Source organism: Aspergillus caelatus (genome assembly GCF_009193585.1).
Source record: "Aspergillus caelatus strain CBS 763.97 unplaced genomic scaffold BDV27scaffold_34, whole genome shotgun sequence".
In the NCBI taxonomy this organism is placed as follows: Eukaryota; Fungi; Ascomycota; class Eurotiomycetes; order Eurotiales; family Aspergillaceae; genus Aspergillus; species Aspergillus caelatus.
In genome coordinates, this window is record NW_022475297.1 from 135458 (window position 1) to 161823 (window position 26366).

General features: G+C 47.7%; 10 protein-coding genes across 10 annotated transcripts; 4 read left to right on the forward strand and 6 right to left on the reverse strand.

Moving 5' to 3' along the window:
- Positions 1-339: 339 nt before the first annotated feature.
- On the forward strand, positions 340-1944 carry BDV27DRAFT_70460 (TauD/TfdA family dioxygenase). Its single transcript, XM_032077356.1, has 3 exons — positions 340-466; positions 525-1104; positions 1171-1944. The coding sequence occupies exons 1-3, from the start codon at positions 373-375 to the stop codon at positions 1604-1606; spliced, it is 1110 nt and encodes a 369-aa protein (XP_031930656.1). The 5' UTR covers positions 340-372; the 3' UTR covers positions 1607-1944.
- On the reverse strand, positions 1739-5899 carry BDV27DRAFT_142717 (uncharacterized protein; the record flags this gene model as incomplete). Its single annotated transcript, XM_032069994.1, has 12 exons — positions 1739-1771; positions 1997-2074; positions 2129-2223; positions 2276-2584; positions 2634-2783; positions 2837-3268; positions 3324-3401; positions 3455-3585; positions 4483-4635; positions 4701-5006; positions 5061-5550; positions 5647-5899. 12 exons carry the CDS (start codon positions 5897-5899, stop codon positions 1739-1741), a joined length of 2508 nt encoding a protein of 835 aa, XP_031930657.1.
- Positions 5900-6349: 450 nt separating this feature from the next.
- On the reverse strand, positions 6350-7991 carry BDV27DRAFT_154867 (putative MFS alpha-glucoside transporter; the record flags this gene model as incomplete). The annotated part of the gene is made up of 2 exons (XM_032072036.1): positions 6350-7765; positions 7818-7991. The coding sequence occupies 2 exons, from the start codon at positions 7989-7991 to the stop codon at positions 6350-6352; spliced, it is 1590 nt and encodes a 529-aa protein (XP_031930658.1).
- Positions 7992-9443: 1452 nt separating this feature from the next.
- BDV27DRAFT_123719 (aldehyde dehydrogenase family protein) lies at positions 9444-11165 on the forward strand. Its single transcript, XM_032065930.1, has 3 exons — positions 9444-9579; positions 9631-10410; positions 10473-11165. The coding sequence occupies exons 1-3, from the start codon at positions 9562-9564 to the stop codon at positions 11097-11099; spliced, it is 1425 nt and encodes a 474-aa protein (XP_031930659.1). The 5' UTR covers positions 9444-9561; the 3' UTR covers positions 11100-11165.
- BDV27DRAFT_70495 (amidohydrolase) lies at positions 11158-12720 on the reverse strand. The gene is made up of 3 exons (XM_032077357.1): positions 12340-12720; positions 12041-12285; positions 11158-11987 (listed from the first exon to the last, which is right to left on the reverse strand). Exons 1-3 carry the CDS (start codon positions 12709-12711, stop codon positions 11216-11218), a joined length of 1389 nt encoding a protein of 462 aa, XP_031930660.1. The 5' UTR covers positions 12712-12720; the 3' UTR covers positions 11158-11215.
- A 568-nt stretch (positions 12721-13288) lies between these two features.
- On the reverse strand, positions 13289-14502 carry BDV27DRAFT_123721 (putative NmrA-like family protein). Its single transcript, XM_032065931.1, has 3 exons — positions 14114-14502; positions 13932-14026; positions 13289-13875 (listed from the first exon to the last, which is right to left on the reverse strand). Exons 1-3 carry the CDS (start codon positions 14420-14422, stop codon positions 13362-13364), a joined length of 918 nt encoding a protein of 305 aa, XP_031930661.1. The 5' UTR covers positions 14423-14502; the 3' UTR covers positions 13289-13361.
- A 2585-nt stretch (positions 14503-17087) lies between these two features.
- On the forward strand, positions 17088-17679 carry BDV27DRAFT_154871 (uncharacterized protein; the record flags this gene model as incomplete). Its single annotated transcript, XM_032072037.1, has 2 exons — positions 17088-17383; positions 17481-17679. 2 exons carry the CDS (start codon positions 17088-17090, stop codon positions 17677-17679), a joined length of 495 nt encoding a protein of 164 aa, XP_031930662.1.
- A 441-nt stretch (positions 17680-18120) lies between these two features.
- Positions 18121-19773, reverse strand: BDV27DRAFT_169500 (ergosterol biosynthesis ERG4/ERG24 family-domain-containing protein; the record flags this gene model as incomplete). The annotated part of the gene is made up of 5 exons (XM_032075054.1): positions 18121-18356; positions 18425-18747; positions 18812-18928; positions 18993-19107; positions 19167-19773. 5 exons carry the CDS (start codon positions 19771-19773, stop codon positions 18121-18123), a joined length of 1398 nt encoding a protein of 465 aa, XP_031930663.1.
- A 2410-nt stretch (positions 19774-22183) lies between these two features.
- Positions 22184-23878, reverse strand: BDV27DRAFT_169502 (cytochrome P450; the record flags this gene model as incomplete). The annotated part of the gene is made up of 3 exons (XM_032075055.1): positions 23668-23878; positions 23231-23610; positions 22184-23028 (listed from the first exon to the last, which is right to left on the reverse strand). The coding sequence occupies exons 1-3, from the start codon at positions 23847-23849 to the stop codon at positions 22184-22186; spliced, it is 1407 nt and encodes a 468-aa protein (XP_031930664.1). The 5' UTR covers positions 23850-23878.
- A 479-nt stretch (positions 23879-24357) lies between these two features.
- Positions 24358-26171, forward strand: BDV27DRAFT_169505 (cytochrome P450; the record flags this gene model as incomplete). The annotated part of the gene is made up of 5 exons (XM_032075056.1): positions 24358-24571; positions 24640-25496; positions 25554-25664; positions 25727-25893; positions 25950-26171. 5 exons carry the CDS (start codon positions 24358-24360, stop codon positions 26125-26127), a joined length of 1527 nt encoding a protein of 508 aa, XP_031930665.1. The 3' UTR covers positions 26128-26171.
- Positions 26172-26366: the final 195 nt, after the last annotated feature.

A 26366-nucleotide genomic window follows, 5' to 3' on the forward strand; every position in this document is an offset into this window, starting at 1 on the left:
TAGAAACGGTCAAGATAAACAACGGTGATACTTGGTATTTTCTTGTGTTAGAGGGGACAATCTTAAACCCTTTCTCCCGAAATTACATAAATTTGAATATTATTTGACTATCACGTATCCATTACCCCATTATAGCACAAATGAAATCCTTCCTTTCATCCAACCTCGGCAATGATACGATAACACAATCCACGATAAGATTAAATCCGATAAGAATTATGCTTATCACTGATAAGGTGCGGCATCGGCATGGCCCGTGGACCGGGATTGTCCGTCTCCGAGAGCATCGGCGAGTATAAGTGGTGGTCCGTGTTGACATCCCAGCTTCAATCGGATGAATTTGGACTGCTTTAGAGCCTATACAGAACCATCATGCCAGCAACTGTGCAACCACTCACTCCGCCAGCCGGATCCGACGTTAACTTTGGCGCGGTCATTGGCAACATCGATCTTGAGAATTTAACAGGTATGATCCTTCCATCTCTTCTATCTACTTTAAACGAAAAGAAACTTATAACCTACAGACGAAATCTTCTCCACAATCCACTCTGCCCTCTACAATCACCAAGTAGTAATCTTCAAAAACCAACACCACCTCTCCCCGAAAGCCCAATATCTCCTCACCCAACGCTTCGACCCCTCATCCACCCAATATGGCCACGGCAAAACAATCGACGCAAAACGAAGCATCCTGCACCCAGACCTGAAGACCGTGCCCCATCAACCCCAAGTTCAAATCATCGGTCATGGCTTCATCGACTCCTACGAAGGTTTAACCAACTTCCAATTGAAACACCCACACCACAAGACTTTCCACCGCGATGCAATTCCTCCGGAAGAAGATTATGATTTCACCCGGTTTTATAGATGGCATATCGATGCTGCGCTATACGAGTATCATCCACCAAAAGTGACGACATTACTTGCCGTTAAGGTACCGAAGGGTCGACGACAGACTTTGCGGTATGATGATGGCTCGGACGAGACGTTGGATGTGCCTCTCGGAACGACGGCCTTTGTCAACGGGGAACGGATGTTTGAGATATTATCTGCCGAGGATAAGGAGTTTGTGCTGGGGAGTAAAGTTGAATATGCACCTCATCCGTATGTCCTTCCTTCCCCCCCTCAACCCTTCCCGTCGTTATTATAATATAAGCTAACAACACCCAGATACATCTGGATGAGTCCCGCCCGTTCCCTTCCCACAGGACTAGGTCTCTACTCCCAAGGCCTCGAACTACCCGAATCCGAGCTTCCGCCTATCGACCAATCAAAGATCATGATCCTCCCCATGGTCTGGAAGAACCCTGTAACAGGAAAGCCAGCGCTCCAGATCCACCCCTCCGCGGTGCGGAAGATCCACCAGAAAGATGGATCCGTTATCGATGATCTAGCCCGTGTGCGGGAGATTGTCTACCGGTTGCAGCGACCGGCTATTAGCCCGAAGCATGTCTATGCGCATGATTGGGAGGAGGGTGACCTGGTTTTGTTCCATAACCGGGGTGTGTTGCATTCAGTAGTGGGGGCGTTCGGGGATGATGAGGTGAGATTGTTCAGGCAGTGTAATCTGGCAGCGGGGGAGGCTCCGGTTGGGATGAGTGATTAATTTATAATGTATTCTGGATGAAGCGATGTGTGTTTTTATGATATAGAATTTGGAACTTTTAGATTTCTTGTCTCACATGTATTCGAGCTGATGTTGGACACTCCTTGATATATTAATCACTATTATATTTCATTAATCCCTCATCCACTGGAAACTCCAGAAACGCTATAAAATAAGGGTATATGATGCTAAATACAAGCTGGTATCAAGAACATCTATGTCTATGGGCTCTTTATCCCAATGCAATTAAATCCGAAAAACGGCTCACGAGACATTAGTCAGGTCATGAGACGTTATTTTCAACACACATATCAATGCATAAATCAATGCGCAAGTTCCTGTTGGTTGTCAATCCCTTGAACAAGAAAAACATGGGGCCTCGAAACTTACGCTAGCAAGCTTGCTCTTGGCTCTAATTCTGGCCCCGTAGAAGGACAGGACCCAAGGTACGAGTGTCAGGGCGGCTCCCTGGAAACATTAGTAAAACATTCCAAGCTGGTAGAAGTCAGTATAGACACTTACAATTCCACCCAGCAAGCTAGAAGCAGCGGGGTATCCCAGGTTTGTGAACAAAGCATGGGTCACAAGGGGGAAAACACCACCTAATAGATTCCGGCCTGGACCCTGCGTTAGAGAGTATCCTATGACTGACATTATAGTGCAACTTACAGCAAGACTGCGCGGCAATCGCTGAGCTGGCAAAACGATGGTACGTATCAGCCAGATAGTTAAAGACCGCCAAATAAATCGACAAAATGCCCATGGTAGCACAACCGACAGCCAGAGCTGGAGCGATCCAGTGCACAGACGGATACGAGGACCATCCGAACCAGAACAGGCCGGCGGGCATGAGTACTGCCTGGACACAGGCGAAGTAGAGACGTTTCTCTGGGGTGTTGGGAAGCTTCACGAATCGGCTCACGACTCTTTCCTGGTAGATACTGATAAGGGTGGCGATGATGACGGCGACACACATCGCTATTCCTGTTAGCCTTGTGGGAAATAGTGTGGGGCAGTTGTAACCTACATGTGAAAACAGCTCCCGATTGCTCAACGTTGAAACCATGGTTCGTCTGGAAAATCAATGGGACAGAGCCGAATTGGAGATACAGCACGGCCCAGCTGAAGGCTGCCCAAAGGGAGAAGAAGAAAACCACCGGTTCGGTAAAAAGCATATCTGGCAACAGTTAGCTCTCGGTATTTGTGGATAGTCCCTAATGTAGAACATACGAAAAGGGCGATAGAGGGAGATGCTGATCATTTGTCCGAGGGAGGCCCGTTGCTCATCACTCTTGACCTTCCACCGGATCCGTTTCGTGCACTGCTTCTCCCCAGACTCGTCTGGCATAATTACACCGAAATGACCTGCGTCTTCAAGCGCTTCATAATATTTGTTTAGTGCGTTTGCCTTGCGACTAAGAATGACGCTGCCACGGGTTTCTTTGAAGAAAAAGAAGATGATGACAACAAAGACAGCCGACACGATCGCATGCGAGTAGTAGATCCAGCGCCACGTGGTGTGATAGACGATCACGCTCGACAGGAGTGGCGCGAGACCAGTACCAAATAGTGCAGCACCCGAGAAGAGAGCCATGGGAGTGTTACGATCTTGCGCATGGTAAATGTCACTGATGACACCTCCCACCATGGTTGAGAATGTCGCTAACAACTTTGTTAGCAAATTACCAAAAATGAGCCATGTATGAAGGCGACGTACACGCGCCAACACCTTGGAAGAATCTCGCAACGAGCAGTCCAGCAAACAGATGCGTTCCACCGCAAGCAATAATACATGCTACATAATGTAGGTCAGAATCGGTCTGAAAATAGTTGCTGCGGCCAACATACCGGTGAAAACGACACCACTAACAACGAAAATTGGCCGTCTCCCATTGAGCTCCGAAAACGGAGCCAAAACCATGGGTGCCAAGGCAAACCCTATACAAAAGATAGTGATATTCAGGTTGTATACCACGGCGCTAATCCCCCATTCCGCTGTTAGCTCTGTCGAGGCCGGATTGCCTTCACCTGCTGAATAACCAGCCAGGGCAGTCACAGCGCAAGAAATCCAGGTCATCATTGTTTTTCTCCATTTGGGCCAGAGAAACGGGGAAATGTATTGCTTCATATCGGGACATTCTGGCGCGGGGGACTGGTTGGGGCCGGGCGGCAATGTGATCCGCGGCGTTGGCAGCGGCGTTTCGAGCTCCAGATAGAGATATTCGATTTCCTGCGTTGGGAGCGCATCTTTGCGTTCAACGTCGACATCCGTAGAACAGATGGTTTCGCCGGAGCTTGAATGAGGACTGGGGCGTGGCAGTCCCATGGCTACAGATGTAGGCAAATCGTGTTTCTACCAGGGCTGAATGTGTCACATTCTAGCTTGGGGACTGTCCAATTTATAATGATCTACATTTCTGGTCTAGATTTTACGCCTTCCGAGGAAAGGACCCAATTTTGTGCAAAATTGGAGAAGCTTGGACGCACGCTTGGTTCGGAGTATGCCCTATCGTCCGTAGTATATCGCCGGGATTTGAATTATGTGAGCCTTTACATTGTTTCTGCTCGATTCATCCTACTTAATACTATTTTCTACACGCGTTATATAGTTCAACAACACCGTTTTTATGTTCATAACCAGCTACGTGGTTGTTGTAGATGGTATTGAATATTGTTCTCTGCTACTTGCGGCTGAAGACACAGGCAGGGATATGAAAAACTGATTCGGGGAAGAAGTTTCCCCACATCTCCAAATCGGAGACGCCAGGGTTAATAATCCACCACAAATCCTTGACTCACAAAAGGCCGACGGATGAAAAAGGAAAAAATAAAGAGATTTCTCAAAAGTCTCCGAAACCACGTCATCATCTGCTTACCTACCCACGGTCTTTCGCAATTTGGGCTGCAGAGGGAAAATCTGTTCCTCCACCTTGACGTTCCCATATACGTTCTCCCAGCGCTCACGCAAAGGCTCCGGTGTCGCCCACGCATTTTCGGGATCCCGCAGCCAAAGTCGCAAAAGATGGCGTCTCCATCCTTGTCAGCACGATAGAAACCGCCAATAGAAAAAAAAAAAATTTTAAAATGCACTTACTCTTTGTCAGGCTCATCCCGGAATCCCTTCCGCGCATGGAAAATACTCAGGTTGTTAATATACTGGACGTCACCTTTTTGGAAATCCAATGCGGCGCTGTGCTCCTCGGCTAGGAAGTGAAGCGCGTCAAGCGCCTCGGCCTGAGCCTCAGAAATCGGGGGAATATTGGTCGACCGCGGCTGAGCGAGGAATCCGGTGAAATAACGACGAGCGTATTGGATCAGGACGCGTTCGGGGGTGGTATCAGTTGCCTTTTGGTGGTAGAGAAGGGGACGAGTGGTATAAGGCTTTTCGGGGTCATTGAATCTGATTTTCTCGCCTTAGCGATCGACACTTTCCTGCGAACCTACGACGACTCACCCATCGACCGGCCATGGCTCCGACAACGTACGGATCAAATCCGGCCTCTCTTTAGCCAGGATGTTATATACCAACCAACTGCTGGAGATCTGGCTTTCGCCTCCTTCGGCTGCGGGGTGGAGACAAAGGAGGGAAATGATATCGCCAGAATCTGTGTGGAACACTTGTTTATCTGCCGTGTTGGACGGGGCGCCGATCGCATTCGCTTCACTCGTACGTGTCAAATCCTTGATATGCGACAAGACCACGGAGCCACCTTCTGGCGTAAACCGTTTGTCTTCTTGGCGCCCGCGAATATTCCCGATGTGCGATGATACACCTGCATAGATGATGATATTTTCTTCCCGAGTGTAGCGATCGATATCGAGCCCACGGAGAACGAAGAATCCTCGTCCGTTATGGATTTCGTTCGATAGCGATCGCAAAGTTGGACGAAGCGTGGGCAAAGGAAATGTGTCCTGGTTAATATTTCCCAAGCTCAAATTCTGGGCTATGAAGAATCAGCACGGATGCCTGTTCATGCGCCCTGTGCGTACGACTTGCTACGAAACGCATTGCTGGATGGGACGGGAAAGGTAAAGTATACCCTGAAAGCTCTTCAGCGCAGCATCAATTTCCTCCCTCTGCCCATCACTCAACCTGTAGATCCAGTCATCCCGCTTCTCGACATCCTTTCCCTCCCAAACCAAGGGTGACTCTAATTTCTGCGGAAATCCATCAGGTAGGGTCTTAGAAAGCTCCTCGGTAGCCTGTCTGCGCGCCTTCCGTGCCGTATACTTTTCGTAGTCAGGATGATATTGGATATCAGGCTGAACGAGAGTCTGCACGGCGACCGACATGGTGAGGTGTAGGGAATCTTATTCACAGTAGATTTGCTATGCTAAGAAATCAACAAAAGATTGATTCCTTCAAGCTTTACCTACGAATATAAGACGTTGCATACCCCGCAGCATACAATCACATCATCAAATGACGGCGCAGCAAATCATTGCGCCATATGGCCCGAAGATTGCTATCGCGGCACACCAACAATCACAATATTCGTAGGGCAACTTCTGAAACCAGTCAGATGGTGTGATCGCCTGCATTTACCCCATCGAGAAGAAGAAGACCATCATGAATGGTTAGGTTTCCCTGTCACTAACCCTGGTTACGTTGCCCGGATTTCTAAGCAGCAATAGCATCACATACTATATGCGCAGTTCTGGTAAAGTGTCTCGGATATTCGGCGAGATAAATGCTCGTAACTTCATTGCTGAAAGTCATAATGCACAAATATTGACTAGTGACTATTCCTCCAGCCTCCTCCCGTCAATATCAATGTCTATCTTATAATACTTGAACTTCCGACTGGGGACCTTTCTTTCGAAAAGAATATCCAATTCCTCAAACGTCCTCCCCTTGGTTTCTGGCATACACCAGTAACAATAAATAACACACAGTACACTAAGTCCAGAGAAGAGGAATCCAATCTTCCCCTTCCAGTCGGCCTGGTCTTCATTCATGGCGTACGGGATAGCGACCGCGAAGACTACCGACCACACGAAGCAAGCTACCGTTGCTAAAGCGATCGTAAACCCTCGCAGCGCAGCGGAGGATACTTCGGCCAGAAGCACGTAGCAGAACGGGCCGAGACTGAGGTCGTATACAAATGTGCAGACTAACATCAGACCACACTGTGCCCATACCGTGTTCGTTTGACGCGGTGCGAGGTCGACGGCACCGATGATAAACAACAGAAGCGCTAGTGAAGAGCAGCCGAAAAGGTACATGGTTCGCCGGCCGACATACGATAGCAACAGCCAAGAGATACAGGTGCCCAGGAATCCGATGGCAGTCAGACCGAGGTTCATTGAGAAGGCATCGGATGAATCCAGACCAGCCAGTTCCATGAAGTGCACGGCATAGTTAATGAAAAACACGTTGCCGGTGAACGCCTGCATGCTGTACGCCATCACGCAAATCATCAGTCGGCGGAAGTTAGGCCCGCGGAAGCATTCCATGTAGTGGGGCCGGTCGCCCTGGAACTCCTCCTCGAGACGGAGTGTTTCTCGAATATGCGCCAGCTTTCGCGATACGTCTATGCTGGGTGTAGCCAGGCGACTTAGAGATACGCGTGCTGCGTCGTATCGGCCCTTGCGACACAGCCAGTACGGTGGATCCGGACAGAAGAATACCAGGAACAGCATGACACAGGGCAATGCCCACTGAGTGGCGATAGGGATTTTGTAGGACAACTCACTGTTCATCGACGCTGTCCCCTTCAAGATGCCCGAGGCGATCAAGGAGCCGATGGAAAACGCCAGGTTCGTCATGGTTGCGGCAAACCCGCGCAGGACGAGTGGAGTCACTTCGCCGACGTACGCCGAAGCGCAAATTGGGTAGAATGCGATCACCGCGCCGTTGACAAGTTGCCCGACGAAAAGCTGGGCGGGCGTGTGGCTGAAAAACTGGATGAAAATGAACGCGATGGACAAGCACGAGCATATCGCGATCATGGTACGGGGCCCGAAGCGGTTGTAGGCAGCTCCAGAGCAGAGAGCACCTACAATAGCACCGAGCAGGTTGGCATAGTTGAAGGCCGAAAGCCACTGCGCGGCGATCATGTAAGTTCCGTTGTATTTGTAACCATAGGTCTCCTTGAACACGTCCAGGCCGACGAGACCTTTCACTACACCCCCGTCGATCCCCTTAAGAATAGTTGCCTATCGTCTTGAGCAAAGTGTGCTGAAAGTAATGTTGTTGGAAACTTCTCACCAGATTCATGAATAAACCCCACCCCACCGCGGGCCAGTGCAGCCGCATGGCGGTCCAAAAGCCCTGGTTATGCTCATCCTTCGAAAACAGAAACGAAAGCTCTGCATCCTCGATCGCTGACACTGGGACAGATTGAACCAGCGTGGTCTGCTTGTCTGCAGATTTACTCGTCATAATTCTGAGTCGACGAGTGGTAAAAGTTAGGGCTTCAATTTGCCATCTTCAGAAAAATATATACCGACCATAGGCTTGGCGTCTCTCGGGAATCCAATCGTTGGGCCGCGATTAATCACCCTATCAGATCAGATCAATCAAATCCATAACATAATTTATTGTCCCACGGGTCCTCGTGCCAAGATTTCTTTGCGTTTACGGAGTAGAGGGGGTGATATCATATCAAATAGTACATGTTGAAGTGTGCTAGAGGTTGTCTACTGGAATTGTTCATGTGTTGTGAAAAAATGTATATTCGTGGATGTCTTTATTCAAAGTCGGATATATAAACCGTCGTAATCCCCAGCAATACTAGATACATATAGTTCAGCATGCAAGTAGACAGTAAGAATAATCAAACAAGCTTTGCACTACGAGTAGGGGCACTTTGTTCTAAATGATTAGCTTCGTCAATTTTAATACGTTAGTGGACCGATCGGATCTTTGATACTTAATATATCACTAGTATCGGCATATCCTGGATCGGAGACCATGCGCACATCACTACGGTCAGTACACTGTGGTTCACTCACCATGAATGTTGATTTAGACGCCGACGACAAAATTCCGGTCCACACATGGGGAATATACATAAGTCGGGATTGGTCTGGGTAATTTGCGAAGTGACGAACTATGGTACGGTGCATGTATTCTTCTATTGAACGAAGGTATCCACAAGCCTCTCGGCCGTTTTGTACTTTTGTTAGAACGGGCTTTATAGTGAGACGTGGAGGGAGTTTATCATCATGCTTAGGGCCCGAATGTTGTCTTGCAAAGCCACCGCCTACAATGATATTTTTCCAGTAATTTCTGTAAATGGACATCCCAAGTCAACTAGCAAGGACTAGAGTACGCTCTGAAGACCTCAACCTAGCGGTGAGTGATAATACACTAAAAGATGATGAACTCCACATGGCACAGGAAGCCATACTCCGGAGTAGATGCCAACTCTAGTTAAAGCCCTACTCTAGTTGAAGCGGTAGAGGCTTAGACCCCACACTTCATTCTGTTTTCTTTCTCAACGGAAAGTTCCAAGAAAGATGTACATGTTAGCAGGTTAAAGTACTGCCATGGTGGCGTGGTGTTCATGTATGCTGAAGGAGATAAACTTTTGTGCAGCTTGCGCGGGGAGTGCCTGCATTAGAGTTGCACCGCTGACTACCATGTAACCTACCACTGGAATGCAACCTGTGATGCAAAAGATGCAGCCGAGGATCATTGCAGTCTACGACCCTACGTGGCCTACTCACTCAACCGTCACTATTGAACCGTCTCGTGGGGTTGCCCCACCTTGATTACTGAACCGTCAACGCACGGCCGGCTTGGCTTCCCTTGTCATCCTCATTTGATCAATCACGGCACTTGTAGTACGGGAGACCGTGGATAGTCGAACCACCGGTAGCATTTTTTAGGGGGCCATTAGACTCCGTATAAAATGAGCGGAGTCTCCCGTTGTCTCCAGTTACGTTACCCCTCCACCCCTCTGTTCTCAACATATTGTACATACGAGTCAGCGAGAAATTAATTCACCATGTCGTTGGATATCACTGTAATGTTGGCCGCAGAACTGCTATAATGCTTCTCTCTAATCCGGTTACAGACCTTCTACAACGTTATTAATAATGAACTGACCACCACTGCCGAAACGCGTCATGGCATCAACCCCGCTAACCAACAACCCAACCCCGAGGTCCCAGTTTCAACCGCCGCGGATCTGGACAAGGCCGTGAGCGCTGCTCGCCAGGCTTTCAAGTCATGGTCGCGGACATCAGTGGACGAGCGTCGTAAGGCGCTGAGCGCCTTTGCTGACGCCATCGAATCGAACAAGGACACCCTGGCCAAGCTACTGACCCAGGAGCAAGGAAAACCATTAGACCAAGCATCCGGTGAAATTGACAACGCCGTGATCTGGGCACGAGCTATCCCTAAGATTGAGGTCCCCGAGACGGTGATTGAGGAGAGCGAAGAGCGCAAGGTGATCCAGAGACACATCCCCATCGGTGTTGGAGGTGCCATTGTGCCCTGGAACTTTCCCATCATGTTGGCGGTCGGAAAGATCATCCCGGCAGTGTACACTGGTAACACTATCATTGTTAAGCCGTCGCCCTTCACCCCTTACTGCAACCTGAAGCTAGGAGAGCTTGCTGCCCGTTGCTTCCCGCCAGGCGTGGTCCAGGTGTTGAGCGGCGGTGATGACCTCGGCCCAATGATCACCGAGCATCCAGGTATCGATAAGATCAGCTTCACTGGTTCTAGTTTGACCGGTCGCCGAGTCATGGCCAGTTGCGCCAAGACCCTGAAGCGAGTTACTTTGGAACTGGGTGGCAACGACCCTTCCATTATCTGCGACGATGTCGATATCGATGCAATCATTCCCAAGGTAAGAGAGGTTTTTTTTTTTTTTTTTTTCGCCATCTCACGAGCCGTGACTTACTCGAACAGGTCGGTGTTCTGAGCTTCCTGTGCTCGAGTCAAATTTGCATGATGATCAAGCGTCTCTATGTGCATGAGAAGATCTATGACGAATTCCGTGACAAGCTCGTCGCATTTGTGAAGAACTTGAAGCTAGGTGAGGGCACCGAGCCCGAAGTTTTCTTCGGTCCCCTTCAGAACAGCATGCAATTCGGCAAAGCCCGCAACCTTATCGATCACATTGCATCCGAAGGCCTGAACTCCGTCTTGGGAGGTTCTATCCCGGATTCGAAGGGCTTCTTCGTCCCGCCGACCATCGTTGATAACCCACCGGAAAACTCCCGCGTCGTCCAGGAAGAGCCTTTCGCGCCTATTTTGCCCATCCTCAAGTGGTCCGAGGAGGCAGACGTGATCGCCCGTGCGAACGACACCGAGTATGGACTCGGAGCATCGGTGTGGACTAGCGATTACGAGCGCGGCCAGCGTATTGCGCGCCAGCTTGAAGCTGGTAATGTGTGGGTAAACACACACTTTGCGGTGCAGCCTAATGTGCCATTTGGCGGACACAAGTCTAGTGGCATTGGTTCTGAGTGGGGTGTGACCGGATTGACCGGCTGGTGTAATACTCAGGCTTTGTATTTCAATAAAAACGCTTGAGTAGATATGACTTGCGTATATGTCGGAGTGAACTTTTAAGCGATAACAATATCATTGAATGTCATTTGCTTGGTACATACATATCATCCATGGCGTAGCCCCATCTAGTAGAGTGCTTATTCCACCGGCCACCGGGCCTTTACTCGATCGTTCAAACCGGCTCTGGCGACCACTTCCTGACTTCTTTTCTGTGCTTCCTGCACGATCTCCTGTTCATCCATGGTTAACAGCTCTCCACTACGCACCAGCATTTTCCCATCCACGACTACGATATCGACATCCCTACCGGTAGCCGTGTAAACAACCGCACTGACGGGATTGAACCAGGGCTGTAAGTGGATACGACGAGTATCTATAGCCACAAAATCGGCCTTCTTGCCAACCTCCAAGCTACCGATCCGATCTTCCAATCCCAAGGCACGGGCGCCGTTGATGGTCGCCATCTCTAGAACAGATTCGGCCGGTACCGCGGTGGGGTCATAGGATAAGCTCTTATGGATGATACCCGCTAATTTCATCTCCTGCAGAAGATCGCAGGTATTATTGCAGGGGGCACCGTCGGTGCCGAGACCGATATTAATACCGGCTTGCTGCAGGTCCGGCACGCGACAGATTCCAGACGCGAGCTTGGCGTTGGAGGTCGGACAATGCGCGACGTGGGTTCCTGACCCTGCAAGTCGCTTGATGTCATCATCGTCTAGATGCACCATGTGTACTAGTACGGTCGAGGGTGAGAGTAGGCCGACCGAGTCGCAGTACGACATAGGCGTATGGCTAACGGATGCAAAGAAATCACGGTCGGCGCGCACCTCCGCACAGTGCATGGTAATGGGGATGCCTTTCTCACGAGATAAACTGGTCATCTCACGGTATAGAGTGTCTGATACCCTATCATCTTGTTAATGGAAGTCCCAATGCCGGCTTTTCAAGGAAGTGCTTACCCTCCAGGGGTGCGAGCACCAAACCACACTCGAATGCGGTCATTGGCCTTTCCATTCCACTTCTCCCACATCTTCAACGTACCCAACAATGATGTCTCACGATCTTCGACCAGTCCAGGGTGCATGGCCCAGGCATCATCCTTGGCATACCGTGCAATGTCCATGACGATCTTACCCAAACAGCCACGGATGCCACTCTCCTCGACTGCTCGTGCCAGACCATCGAATCCGTACCGGTCCGCGAACTGCTTTGATCAGATCAATTCCGAAAAAGGGTGGCACTTGTTGAGATAACACACCATACTCTCCAGGAAACACGTTGTTCCCGACTTCAACATCTCTCCAATACTCAACCGCGCCGCGGCATATCCGTCCTCGGCAGTGAAATTGCCCTGCAGCACCCAGATTCGCTCGCACAGCCAAGAAACCAACTCGAGGTCATCAGCAGCACCCCGGAGCAGCGTCTGAGCCGTGTGCATATGGGTAGAGATGAGGCCCGGAATGACTATCCGGCCGGTGAGGTCGTACTCCTCATCGTCGGGGTATTTAGTTTTCAGGGCTGCGGTCTTGCCGATATCCGCGATTAAGTCATTCTGGACGCGAATGGCACCGTCCTCAATGATGCGTCGGTTTGAGTCGACTGTGATGATCGTGGCGTGAGTGTAAAGCATGTTGTTCAGTTTTGGGTTTTCGGTGGGTATCTGTCTAGAGACTTGCTCATTCTTTTGGAAGGTTGATATACATACAAAGTCCCACTATCCGGAGCCGACTTCCCCACACGGAGACCTCCGATGGGCGGGGAATCGTAAGTTTCCATGATTGATAAGATCGGGCTTGCAGATAGAGTTCCTATTTAATCACCAAATTAGATGATAATTCATCTTCTGTTGTTAGCTCAATGTGGGGTGCATGAAAGAATGGTTAATTACTGGCGAACGGCATGTGAATTTAACGGATATTGCGAATGATTGTGCCTGGTCATGAAACCGAGGCTTCAATGTGAAGTGTGGAGACAAGTCCACGCTGGATGATTTACTCCTCCTCCTAATAACATATTTGCAAGCCTATCGACACAGTGATTGTTATAACTTGCATATCGTCATACTTGGAACCTTTGTCCTGTCCTTGATAGACAGTCGTTTCGATTTCCTTGAGGTGCTCTACCAGACACTCCTATCCTCGAATCTCTGTTTCTCTCGCCTAAATACAAACCGCCCAGAGATACATGAATAGCAATGTCATGGGACAATATAATTAAGATTAAGTTGAGTCTCAGATAAGACTAGAAGAAAGAAAGCGTATCACATTAAATTAATTACATTCATACATAGTTTTGATGCCACGTATAATTAGGGTCCTCCGACAACAACCCTCGAATCGCATCACGGGGCTTCGTGGGCTCCCTACCCAAAAGCTCCCCCATCAATGAATGCGTCGTAGCCAACTCGCCCTTCTCAATCCCCTCATACCACGTCAGAGTCTGCTGAAAGAAAGCCTTGGGCTTCCCGCCCTTATCATTCCCACCGTAGATCTGGATATACTCCTCGGGGGATACACGCTCGAACTTAACCTGCCGACCCGTCGTGTTATTAATAATATCCACGATCTCCGATGGCCGAATAGTGTCTTCAGCTGTCAACAAGACGGTCTCATTCTCGTGGCCACCTGCGATCATCAACCGCGCTGTCGCTTCACCAAGTTCTGACCGCAGGGTTAATGCCATTGGGCCGTCGGATGGAAGAGGCACGCTGGTTGAATCGGGGTACCAGTTGAGGAAGATTGGGAAGGCTTCTGTGTAAATGCCTTCTCGGATGGAGGTGTAGGTGACTCCAGATCTAGGGGTTTTGTTAGTTTTGAACATCTCTGTCGTGATTGAGCATGGTCGACTTACTTCCTAAGCATCTCTTCAGTTTCTAAATGCGCCGTCTGCACGGCGGCTTTTGAATCGGACTTGAATCCTCCAAAAGCAAGAGAAGTATACCACACCTAACCAAATGATTAGCCATGGCCCGAACAATTTAAGACAAAAACAAAAAGCAAAATAAATATAAAGAGAAAGAAAAGGAATCATACATGCTTAACTCCAATCCTCTTCGCCGCCTCAACAAAATTCTGATGTTGTTTTCGACGCTTCTCATTATCGAACGTATTGGTACTAACAAAAAGTACATTCTCAACATTCTGGAACGCGGTATCTAACGTAGCAGGGTCATCATAATTAACCTGTCGGAAAGCAATGCCACGATCCTCGAATTGTTTCCGGTTGGACTCCCTCGACGATGCAGCTGCAAATTCCTCCAACGGTTTATTGGCCACGAAGTAGTCAAGGACATATCTTCCCAGGCCACCTGTCACGCCCACGATGAGGTATTTGAGGGTCATGTTGGTTTCTCTCGGGGGTGATCAAAGTAATCCTCGTATTAATGTCTCGTTTTCTTTTGTAAGGGTCTGCTTGACTAATAGAACTAAAGTACATACCCACTGCCACGCAGGATTAACCCTATATTTATATATCCATAAACATATACACTATTCATGGGTTGATTGCTAATCACCCGATTGATAAGCCCATCCATATCCTTACCCCCCCTGCTGTTCTAAGAAATTCTGTTACATCTACCATGCCTCTCCTGTGTGGAGTAAAGGTGACTTCGTAATCATTGAGCCAAGACAAGTTGTTGGCCCAAACCATGGGTATGATTGGTTGGGCTGGTCCAAGTTAATGAGGTTTTGGGGCTAAAACTGCAGGATTAATAATGCGTGATTATGACGTAACTAGGGAAATATATTGAGCTGCTACGCTCGGACTTTGAATTGTCCCTGTGCCGATTGTTGTGTGGTCTTATTCTCGTATTCATAGTGCTGGGATTGGGTTGAGCGGTTGCAGGGGTTTTGAGGGGGGAGGGTCTAGACATGTTAGATCTATCGTTTGGTTATATAGCGATAGCATAGTATTAAGGGCAATAAATCTCTGCTTTTCTGGTCCTTTTGTGTCAAGGAAATTGGGTGTTCATGTCCCCTTCAAGTTTAATGGCAATACTAGTATTAAGATGCGATCGAGACGCAGCCATGGCCTGTCCAAATTTGGGAGTCAGAATGATCAAACGCCATTTTAAGGCTCCAATAAGTATTACATCCTCACCCAGTTTATTGTATGCCCTGTACCTTAGAATGTCGACCAGAACCTCTTTATTCAATACCATATAACGTCTAGTAGTTCCGCCAACCTTCTAAAGCCAAAACCAGCTTACCTTAATAACACCCAAAGTTACTTCACAACTGTTTCAGTCAGACTCAACCACAACCGTGTAGAAGAGGGTTCGGAAGTCAATGACCTGGATTAACGAGAAGAAGGTTCCATGGGGGAAACAAAGCAATGAGTGTACTATTGGTTGCTATCCGAAACCAGGCATCACCGCAGCTCGGGCTCATACCAGTTCGAGAAACTTGTGATGCATAAGGACCCGATTCAACCCAGCCGAAAGAAGCATGTTTTACTCACTGCAGCAACCAGGGTGCCGATCATGGAAAAAGATACCCAATGCTCATTCTAATGTAGTAACCTTGAAAAGTGGTCTGGGTATTCAGTTAAGGATTCTACCAGGTCCAGCAAACGGGTACGTGAGCATGGCGACGATGGAAAGTGTAGAACATCTGCTACCATTTAAGGCCATAGATCTGCATGAGGCCGAGATGGTATATGCTACTAACTGTGGCCTGGGATATCAAGGAGTCAGCAAAAGTAGTAAAGCCAAGTCTACCACTGCCATAGAGTCCATTTCACCTCGCGATAAAAAGGCTCCCCCTGTTTCAGGCTAGAGGGAATGCGAAATCAACCGAGAAATGTTCTAGAGTCTTCTGGGCAAAGTCAATCGAAAATCAGATCGCACTGCAAAGTATGTGCGGACAACAAGTCGACTGGAATGGCCACCCTGATATGGAAGGCCTAACTATAATCAATACCCCCACTTTCAGAGTGTAATAAATACAACAAGGCTCCGAACCACTCTAGAACATTTGCATCGGTATGGAAAATGAAGTTGCGGCACAGACACGTCCAATTTTGATGTACCTTTACGTGGGCAGGTCTCTGTTGGGCTGAGACCGTTGAGTCATGCTGACACTGATATGCAGGAGCCCGAAGGCTTCATGGCGTTTCATAGGTTTCACGGCATAGTCTTCAGGCACGCCAGCTGCGCTCCAAGGACCAGAACCGGGACTATATCTATCACCATTAATGTTATAGTGGCTATAGCTGCAAATAAGAACTAGAAGTTGATATACGGCAAGTTTCCCATTCTGAGACCTGTCTGTGATGTCCTTTGGTTCATGTCTCGCTAAATTAGGAGATGCCACCTAGAATACGAGCAAGAGGATATGAGATAAAGTCCAACGATGCGCTGTGCGAAGAGGAGACACTGTGAACCATGGCTTCTCCTTGATCAAAGCCATCTGCACTTTTGACAGCTTGCGAGTCAGGGTCAAAACCTTTAGAAACAAAGACACCCAATTTTACGCCTCAGCAACATCGTCAACTTCATCCCAATGGGAGACCAGGACCTCATCCAAGACCGAACGAGATTGAGAGGTCGTCTCAAGGACACCCTTAAGGCAACATTTGCACTGAAATCTCTCCTTGATTTGTACTGAAAGTCACCGTTCCTCGTTGATCCAAAGCATGCGATGAAGCCCGCTCTCGTGACCGCCTGGGGCAAGCCGCCACAATACATCTCAATCCCGAGATCTTCCACCGCCGTCAACTCCACAGATCCAACTCAAGGTTCTAGCTACGAGCGTGACACGGGTTGTTAGAAGCCGAGCCTCCGGCACACACCCTACTTCTTTCAAGGTGACTTTACCATTTGACCCAAGCGTTGACGGAGTCGGTATAGACGAGATCACAGGCGATATGTACTTCATCACCCAACTTGCGGGACCGCTCTTTGCCGAACGCACGAATGTCGACCTAAGACATATCGTACGGCTTGATCCGAAGACCGACCCTATGAAGGTAGCGGCACTGGCAAATCCGGTGTCATGAAGCTGGATGACCCTGCGATGCCGTGTCATTGGTGGCTGCCAGGGACGTACGGTGCTCATCATCGGAGCAACAAGTGCTAGTGAGAGGTGCGCCGCGATCGTGGCGCGCTCATTAGGTGCCACTCGCATAATCGGGATGTCGCACAATGAAGAAACCCTCGCCGCCGTGGAAGGGCTCGATGATCGCGTCGTGCTTCGGGAGCCTTTCGCCCTTCCCCCAAGTGTGGGGCCGGTACATATCGTCCTGGACTACATTGGTAGTGGTCCTGCAGTTTCAGGGATCTTGCAGACGGTTCGGGCAGTGTATGGGAAAACAAAACTTGCAGTACATCCAAGTCGAGAATATCGCCAACGGACAGCATATGTTTGACGTGGTGCCGACTTACCTGATCAACCATAGGCCCATTTGCATCCTGGGTACTGGAATGGGGTGTTTCACCGTGCAGGATTGGAACAACGAGCTGCCAGAAATTATGAAGATGATTTCCCAGATGCATATCCCATTCTCCATTTTCACTGTTCCTCTGAGTGATGTTGCGACTGCGTGGGAATCTGAAGACACTTTGACTAAGAGGTGGGTTTTGCTGCCTAATGTATGAGTAGATAGTCGGTGTCGGTTCAGTTGTTTTATGATTGTATAAACTCTCGTCTGCCTAGAAGTTACTCATAGATAGGATGTTTTATTTTCGCTCAATCAATCTTTCATGTTGCAAATCGCTGCCTGATTAAGGTCAGATAAATGAGATGTAACAAGAACAATGTACAGCAATAGAATTTCTGCCTCAGTTCGTTCTCCATGGAGATCATGGTCATGTTAGATATATTATTCTGTCCAGTTCTATACACAAATTCCAGTAATACCTAATGCTTATCTATGAAAAATGAATATACCAACCCAATGATTTAATCTCATGTTCACCGATCGCGTCAAATCATTAACTTAGTTGACTGACTGCCGACTTTGTTCGATCACGACCCAGGCAGGCCAGCAGGGCCACAGCAGTCAGTACCAGGCCTTTAGCCTCCAGGGACAATTCACATCAGAAGAGCCCCGGAATGAGCCTCCATGGCACAGTCTTGCAGTACATAGTCCATTGGTCGCCATACTTCGATGAGCAACGGGCATCATCTCGCAAGGACCGATGAATAAGGAGACTGGCCATAAAGCAGAAATATGTCCAAGGGACAATATGTGAAATTCCACAGCCAGCACAAGTGCAAAAGGAGAAAATCAAATCTCCGATATAATTGGGATGACGGACCAATCCCCACCAACCTGTTCGAGTATTTATTAACCAACGCAAACATGGTTAACCGAGGACTGGGGTTGAATGGGAGACGTACCGGAGTAGAGAAGCATAGACGAATGTGACGAGCCATCAGTGGTTTGGTAAGTTGCTCGAATGATTGAAGGCTTTTGGCCCCAAATCAAGCTGGTTCCATTTGACTGGCGCGTGCGATACTTTTGATGATTTGCATCACGGAATATCACATAACCTGTGATTCCAGCTACTAAAAGTAGGGTACATTGTAGCCCGGACAGTTGTACTGGGTGATAAGCAAGATAGTGTGCTTGAGTGGTGTAAATTACAGGGAGCCAGACAGCAGAGCCCCATGCCAGGTTGAAACCGAAGTGATCCAGGGCAATGTCTATCGTACTTAGATACCTAGATGGAAAGTGTTAAATTGTTCAATCGTTGCAAGACACTATATATTAGTTCTGATACTCACCAGTCCTCATTGACGAAAAAGTCTACCACATACAAGGCATGTAGCAAATTAACAACTACCATGGTGTTGGTAAGGTAGCCAAACTTCTGGTATTGCAAAGCAGCAAAGGATAAATCCCTGATAGATGTTACCATTAGGGCCTGCAGATGAAGACTTATTTTAGGGAGAAAAGGCAGCTTACACGAGCACCCAGCTGTTCATACCAACACGTCCAATTTGGAAGAGTTTCAAATCCCAGTACTTGCCCAGGCGGGGGTTTAGCTCCACTCCGGATAGGAAATCGTGGATGATGGATCCTTTCAGTCATAGTCAACCTTCTTGTTCATCGTGGAAGATAACGCGGCTTATTGCATACCGCTAAATCGAATATCTCTCGTGTTCTGCTTGCATAAATGGGACTTTGCCACCGACGCAGCCGTGATCAAAAACCCGTAGATATTTGCAATAATAATAAGTTCCCCCTGATGCACTGCGACAAACGTGGGGTCCAGTCTTCCTGCTCTGACGAGGCCAATAAATACCGCTAGGGTTGCAAACCAGGACCAGAGTCCATTGACTTTATATGGCAAAGAATATCCCCCGGGAGTGGGGGGGGCGGACACAATTCTCCCCGGGAGGGCTTGGTATAGGAATGCTTGAAAACCTAACCAGGAGATATACGCTATGATACCCTGTGTGGTCAAAGATGGGCAATATCGCGTGAGAAATGGAAGGGCGCCCTGAGAATACAAGTCGCCGAGCACCTTTGTAATTGAGCCATCATAGTGGGTGAGAGCCAGCGAAATCAGTAGTACGAGAAGAGGCGCTCCGACCATCAGCATCATACTAGGAAGGCTAGAAAACCCCGACACATTGTGTCGCCTACCCCAGAGGGCCTTTTGACCAGTGGTCACTGTTTTCTGGATCTGGCCTTTTCCGGATGCAAAACCGGACAGCCCGTCAATGAGCTGTGCAGTGGCCATTCTCAGCAGGAAGCAAACAGAGCGCGGAATAAAAGAGGAAAATAAATGTCAAGTGGGATCAAGGGAGAGATTGGGCTTCAAACTCTTTATCTAAATAAGGCCTGATCAGCGGCGGTCGGCATGAACTGTATGCATCATGGTATTGTTGGTATCCACAATGCTGGCTAGTCCTTACTTCTCCCCACTTTATGTCCCAGACATTCGTCTTATGGAATATTTTTCCATGTTGTGTGGTTTAGAAAGGTACCTTCAGGTACCAAAAGAATACAGAGGTAAACACGGTAAACCACGGTAATGTGGATTCTGTATACAACACCACTTTATTAACTCCAAATATCTTAACAATTAATACTCCGTATACATAAAATAAATAGTCAAGAGGTGTTACGCAAGACACACACTTCATTTAAGACGCTTCACGGCTTTTTTAAGTGTCAGCTGGTTATATGTGTCGCTTAAGGTTAGGTTTCTATAAAATACCAAAAATACACGCGCGGTTTACAGTACACAAGAAAACAAATCTTTTCCCGAGTACCAAATGTGAAAGACACTTCATTATTTAAAATATTTAATCGTGATACTACTTATATACGAAATATAGGCCAGACCACACGTGTTTGTGCAGTACATGGCATTATAACTCAAGGTCGAATAATGACGAATCATATCTCTATTTTGGTGGCTGACGATTATTTCTGTCTTGAGTAAAGGCTCACGGAGCGCAGACCATCTCGATGCAGTGGAGCTGAGGAAGAGGAAATCAGTGAAAATTTCACAACCTGGAGGAATTCGCCTACCATGACTTGGAAGAAAGAACATCAAACTGGCCTCATTGGGTCAAATAAACCGTCCCAATCAGGTAATACTGGCGACTTCATGTCTATATTCGATACAGAGCGGTGGTCGGGGCGTGCTTTGACCTTCGTATAAATGCAATTATAGTTATTTAGGCTTAGTTAAGACACCTTAGGGGAGGGGTTGTATATCATTTCCTTTTTACGACTCTTGTCAGCTGGATACAAAATATAATAGGACCACCTTTGGCGCAGCGACTAAATAGTTCCACTTACGATCTTTAAGCGAGCCGCCCCAGCGTCCCACCCGGGATCAACCCGATCTTTTTGCGCCCTATCTCAGTCTAAGACTTTAAGTAGATTTTTGTACGGAGGAGCTGAGCTGAATCCTGATATTTCTCGAAAACCCACTCCGAACCCAGCCGGTTGGGTCGTCAGGATGTGCTTTACCAATTTAAGCTTAGATTATGATCTGAGTGAAGAAATGCCACATGGACTTGGTAATCTATTCCATACGAACGAAGAGATTTCTGTACCCGAGCTGATCAAGTTGGGCCAAAGTTCAAACCTCAGACCTGTCAACAACGCTAAGACCGAGAAACCTGCTGCAGTTACATGCATTCAACCACCATGCTGCCAGCGATGCAAATAGTATGACTATGACAGCCTGACGTTTCTGCAGGCATGGGTCAAAAGGGCGGTTTGTTGTTCTAGGACTGTGTGGGGCCTGAGAACCATATAATACGTAGATCGTATAGGAGATCCCGGTGTCGTGGGCTATCCATGGATCAAGTCATCATCCAGTGATTTGCGATGGTGGAGGTTCTGTTTTACTATGGAGCAAGTAATCCACCTTTCTTCACGAGTTATTCGAAACAGAAGCAAACTCCTGCAATAAAAGTGTTGAGTATACTACAGACAGGAAAAAAAAAAAAAAAAAAGGATAGAGAGAGAGAAAATAGGGCATTCATGCTGAATATTCACAAAGGCGACTGTAATCAAAGTTATTTCCTCAAGGCTTGAGGTACGAAGCTTAAAGTGAACTGTCTCGCTTTTCCTTTTCCGGAATCATCACGCAAATACTACGTAGTGGATATGAAGATCCCATACCATTGATACGCGGTCGACTCTTGGCCGGAAGATCAATGGCTTTTAAGTTTAACCCTAAATATCAATAATGCCAGCCAGCCAACCCAGGCATTCTCTCACCGCAGCCTCCCAACAAAAAAAAAAAAAAAAAAAAAGGAGTTTCAAAAAGTTGATGTGAAGATGGTATTTTTCGTCCGTAATTTACTAGTATCGTTCAGGTATGAAAACCACACTTACTTTACTATGAGCAATTACATATACCTTAACAATTGCAATGTGTGACCTTGAATAATAGACACCATGTTTTTCTATACTCTGTCTAGCTGATCTTATTGTATATACTATATCCTTGGCATGTCAACGACGGGGGAGAGAGAGTTCCATACGAAGCGCTAATGCTTTTTCTGAGCCACTGGACAGTTGAGGATATCAAAGTTGGATATAAATAGGCTGTTGAATCGCCCATTCATACTTTGCCTTAGCTTGTTCTCTACCACGAATAACCAATTATCCTGTATAGAGGATTATTATCCAATTATCAGGCCATATGTCCCCTTTCCAGGGGTGACAGTCGTCCTCCATTCTACCCCTTTATATTCCGGTCTCTCGACTGCAGTTACCTCAAACCTTTCAGCTGCGGGGGGAAGCGATGCAGCGACTGCCTTCGCATTCGTTTTGGGCTCGGTCCAAGAGCCGCGAATGGGACGAATGTCATATCGCACAAGAAGTAACGCAACGAGAGCCAAGATCTCTCCTGTTGCGAAATGGCGCCCAGCGCAGATATGGGGAGATAACCCAAAGGATAAAAAGCCAGATGCCTTTGATTTCTTGTCCGTTTGCAGAGCGGTCTTGGTAAAGCGCTGGGAGTCAAAGTCCCCGGAGTTCAATCCCCACGTTGAGCTATTTTTGTTGATCGTTGGCGCAGGAATTAGGAGAGTTGAACCGGCCTTCAGAAGCCAGCGATCATTCAATAATGTATCTTGATAGATCACACGGACCTGCCCGGAGTTAGATCGCGTTCGAAGGGTCTCCTGGAATGACGAGAGGAGCGTCGGGCACTTTCCCCGGATATCTGCCAAGTCAAGTGTATGGATTCCTGTCGAGTCGATAGAGACCGCATTCTGATGAATCTCATCCTGTATCGTGCGTAATAGCTCAGGGCGAGATAATATATCAAAAAGCAGCCAAAAACAGCTTGGGACCGTATTTGAAAGGATTCCAACTCCGGTAAGTATCTCTAATCTTGCGATGTCCTCCAGAGTTGCGCCAGCCTCTTGCTGAACCTTCCATCGAGAATAGGCTAAATGAGATGAAGAAAGATGGCCATCCATTTGGTAGAACTGAAGAAAAGCCTGCACCAGCTGTTCTCTGCCTTTCCAGGCTTTTCGGCAAGTAAGCCAGGGAAGGGTGTCGACGAGCAGCAGGCTTAGATTTGATTCAAAATCCCTATACATCGTTAATGTTGGAAAATAAGGCAAGCAAAAGCGGAGACTTAAGGAGCCAAAATTACCAGAAAGCTTGTCTGATAGATTCAGATTTATAAGGATTCGAAGGGCCATAGATAGCATCTGTACTAGCAACCGTGAGTGCCTCGCTACACCATTCATATAAGTCCAATGAACCGGTAGGAATCGAAGCTACTTGATCGACAATTTGTCCGAGGACATGGATCATCTGCTCATTTAGATGGTCTAGCTTATTGCCGAGGAGTGCAGGGCGCATCACTTCCACCGTTTTCTTCGCAAGGCCCTGGCCCCCCAGTTCTTCCTCTCGCAGAAGCTGCAGACCAGACTTTCGAATACCCCCGGCCCGCTCTGCCATAGCTGTGAAGAGCGGGTTGAATGACATGGAGCTGCGGTTATGCCGCACGGAAGGGAGTAAGTCTGGAGATGTAATGATATACACTTTTTCCTTGAGAATTTTCATGGTGAAAACTGGCAGAGAGTGTTTACCACTAAATTGCTTAGCATGCTACGTTTTTTTTTTCCTTGAATAGGAATCCTCTCAATACCTTTCTGCAGCGAAGTATTCAATTCCATGGATGAGAAAGGAAATCAGGTGGCCAACCAGTGGGATTGTGCTTGGAACCAGAGGTGGCTCGCGGGGATCCAGTTTCGCGCGTTGAGTAAACAGGAGGAAGGACCCGAGAATGGCGACTACGCTTAATCCCAGAAGCGTGGTGAAATCAGACATGGTCGTTAGATTGCAATTGGGAAGCCAGGTTGTAGGCAGATCTATCGTGAAGGAACGGGGTTGAAGCAACTTTTTACTGACCATCATTGATTTAAAATACATTTATGTACCTAGTAATTTTCCATTATTACGTACGACAAATGATTGAATTTCTTCAAGCAATTAAACTTCCAGTCAGTAATTTATGAATCTCGATCGCCACACTGAGTGGAGCCATCTGTGCCGCTTGTAATTTACATACAAACCACTATATCATTGTTTGGAACCCACTCCAGAATTAGTTTCTCTCTCTCTCTCGGTCGTTACCTTCCAATTAGCAAGTTAATAGAAACTTATCAAAGCAAAAATGAGCCGCTGCTACTCCAGCAAACCAGATATTGAAGGCAACATATATTTTTGAAACCCCCCCCCACTGAAAGTTGAGGTCTGCGGTAACTTCTCGCTTCACACCTTTGGAAGCTTTAAATCGCCCACGCAGAGGCCATCCAATGCTGCAAAAGAAAAAGCAATGGATGAATTTACAATTTCCGCGGGGAGCCTTTGCTTATTCTCGCTTTTAGTGGGCTTTGCTATCCAGACTGCTTACCGCCTGTTCTTCCACCCTCTTCGCAAGTTTCCAGGCCCTAAACTAGCGGCCATTTCTCATCTGTACGAGTTCTACTACGATGTGATTTGCAATGGTTCTTATCTATTTAAGATTGAGCAGCTACATCAGAAATATGGTAAAAAGGCCAGATGGTACCCAGCGTCTTACAATATCTTTGTCTTGCTAACAACCCCGAAGGGCCAGTCGTACGGATCAATCCGCGTGAACTTCACATCAATGATCCTTATTATTACGAACAAATTTATGCCGGCAGCTCGCGGGTCCGAGAAAAGGATCCCAGATTCATCGGCGTGTTTACGACACCTTTGCCTATGGTTGCAACAGTTGGTCATGAACATCATCGCGTTCGCCGCGGCCTCTTGAGCAGCTACTTTTCCAGAAGAGCCTTGAAAAAGGCCGAATCGATTATTGACCAAAAGGTCGACCGTTTGATTGTACGCTTCCGCTCCGCCTTTGATGGTCATGCAGTTTTGCCCCTACAGCGCGTCTTTGCAGCTCTTGCGGCGGATATCGTCTCAGAGTACTGCTACGGGGCGAGCCAAGGATATCTGGAACAGAAGGTCTTCCAAAATCAGATGATCGATGCGGTCAATTATGTCATGTCTATGTGCCATATTAACAAGTTTTTCCCTATCTTACCCAAGCTCCTTCGCTGCGTGCCGATCGGGCTTATGGAGAAGTTGGGCCTTCAGATGGCCGATGTAATCGGAGTGAGGAATCTGATTCGTCGACAGGCGGCGAAATCTCTTGACAAGAAGTGGTTATCGCATGACAGTGACATGCTCTCTAAAAATGTGTTCGATGCTATAGCTGCCGCCGATGTCGCACCGCAAGAGAAGACGCTACGTCGACTTGAAGAAGAGGGTGCGGCTCTCTTCGGTGCTGGAATTGAGACTACCGCAAGAGCCTTAACCGTCGCCATGTTTCATTTGACCAATGATGAGACTATGCGATGTAAGCTACGCGACGAACTCAACCAAGTCATGCCTGCTCCGACCAGTCGACCAACCTGGGCTGAGCTGGAACAATTGCCGTATTTGGTATGATTGCGTTATCTATAATGTTGTCATTGCTCATTGCTAATTGAGCACTGCTAGAGTGGAGTGGTTAATGAGTCCCTGAGGCTCTCGTATGGGCTGGTGGCTCGGTCTCCTCGCGTGTCACCTATCGAATCATTAACGTACGGTGAATACGTGATTCCACCTGGGGTAAGTGGGCAGCACGAAGCTGTGATGAAGTTTGTTGTTTGCTAACATCGTTCGTGTATCAGACACCAATCAGCCAGTCAGCCTACTTTGTTCATATGAATCCTCAGGTTTTCCCTGAACCGGAATCCTTTAACCCTGAACGATGGATCAAAGCCGCTGAAAATGGACAGTATCTGAACAGATTCCTTGTTGCATTCTCCAAGGGAAGCAGGCAATGTCTAGGGCTGAAGTAAGTTTGTTTCTTTTACTTTCCTGTTGCCTTATCTCTAAACTAACGGTGGCCAGTTTGGCTTATGCCGAGCTTTATTTAACACTAGCGAGAATAGTTCGTCTCGTTGATATGAAGCTTGTGGGGACCACCATCGAAAACATCCGGGTTGGGCGGGACCTTGGCCATCCGGCCCCGAAAGCTGGTGGCTTTGAAGTTAAGGCTGAAATCGTGGGGCTTACAGCTTATCCTTAAGAAAGCTAAAACTTGATTTTTACATTACTATCTTGAGATGCAAGCTGTCATTGCGTTGTATGAGTCTGGATTGTTTGCCAAATTACCCATGATACCTTGAGCCTAGAGCTTTGATCCTAGGCCTATTGAAAGATTATAGAATACTGTTCGAATTTCAGATTTGTCTGCTTTTGATTTTCAGTCTTGTCAAGAGCATCCCGGCCTTCTCCGAGCCATGCGTTCAAAATAAATTCCTTTTT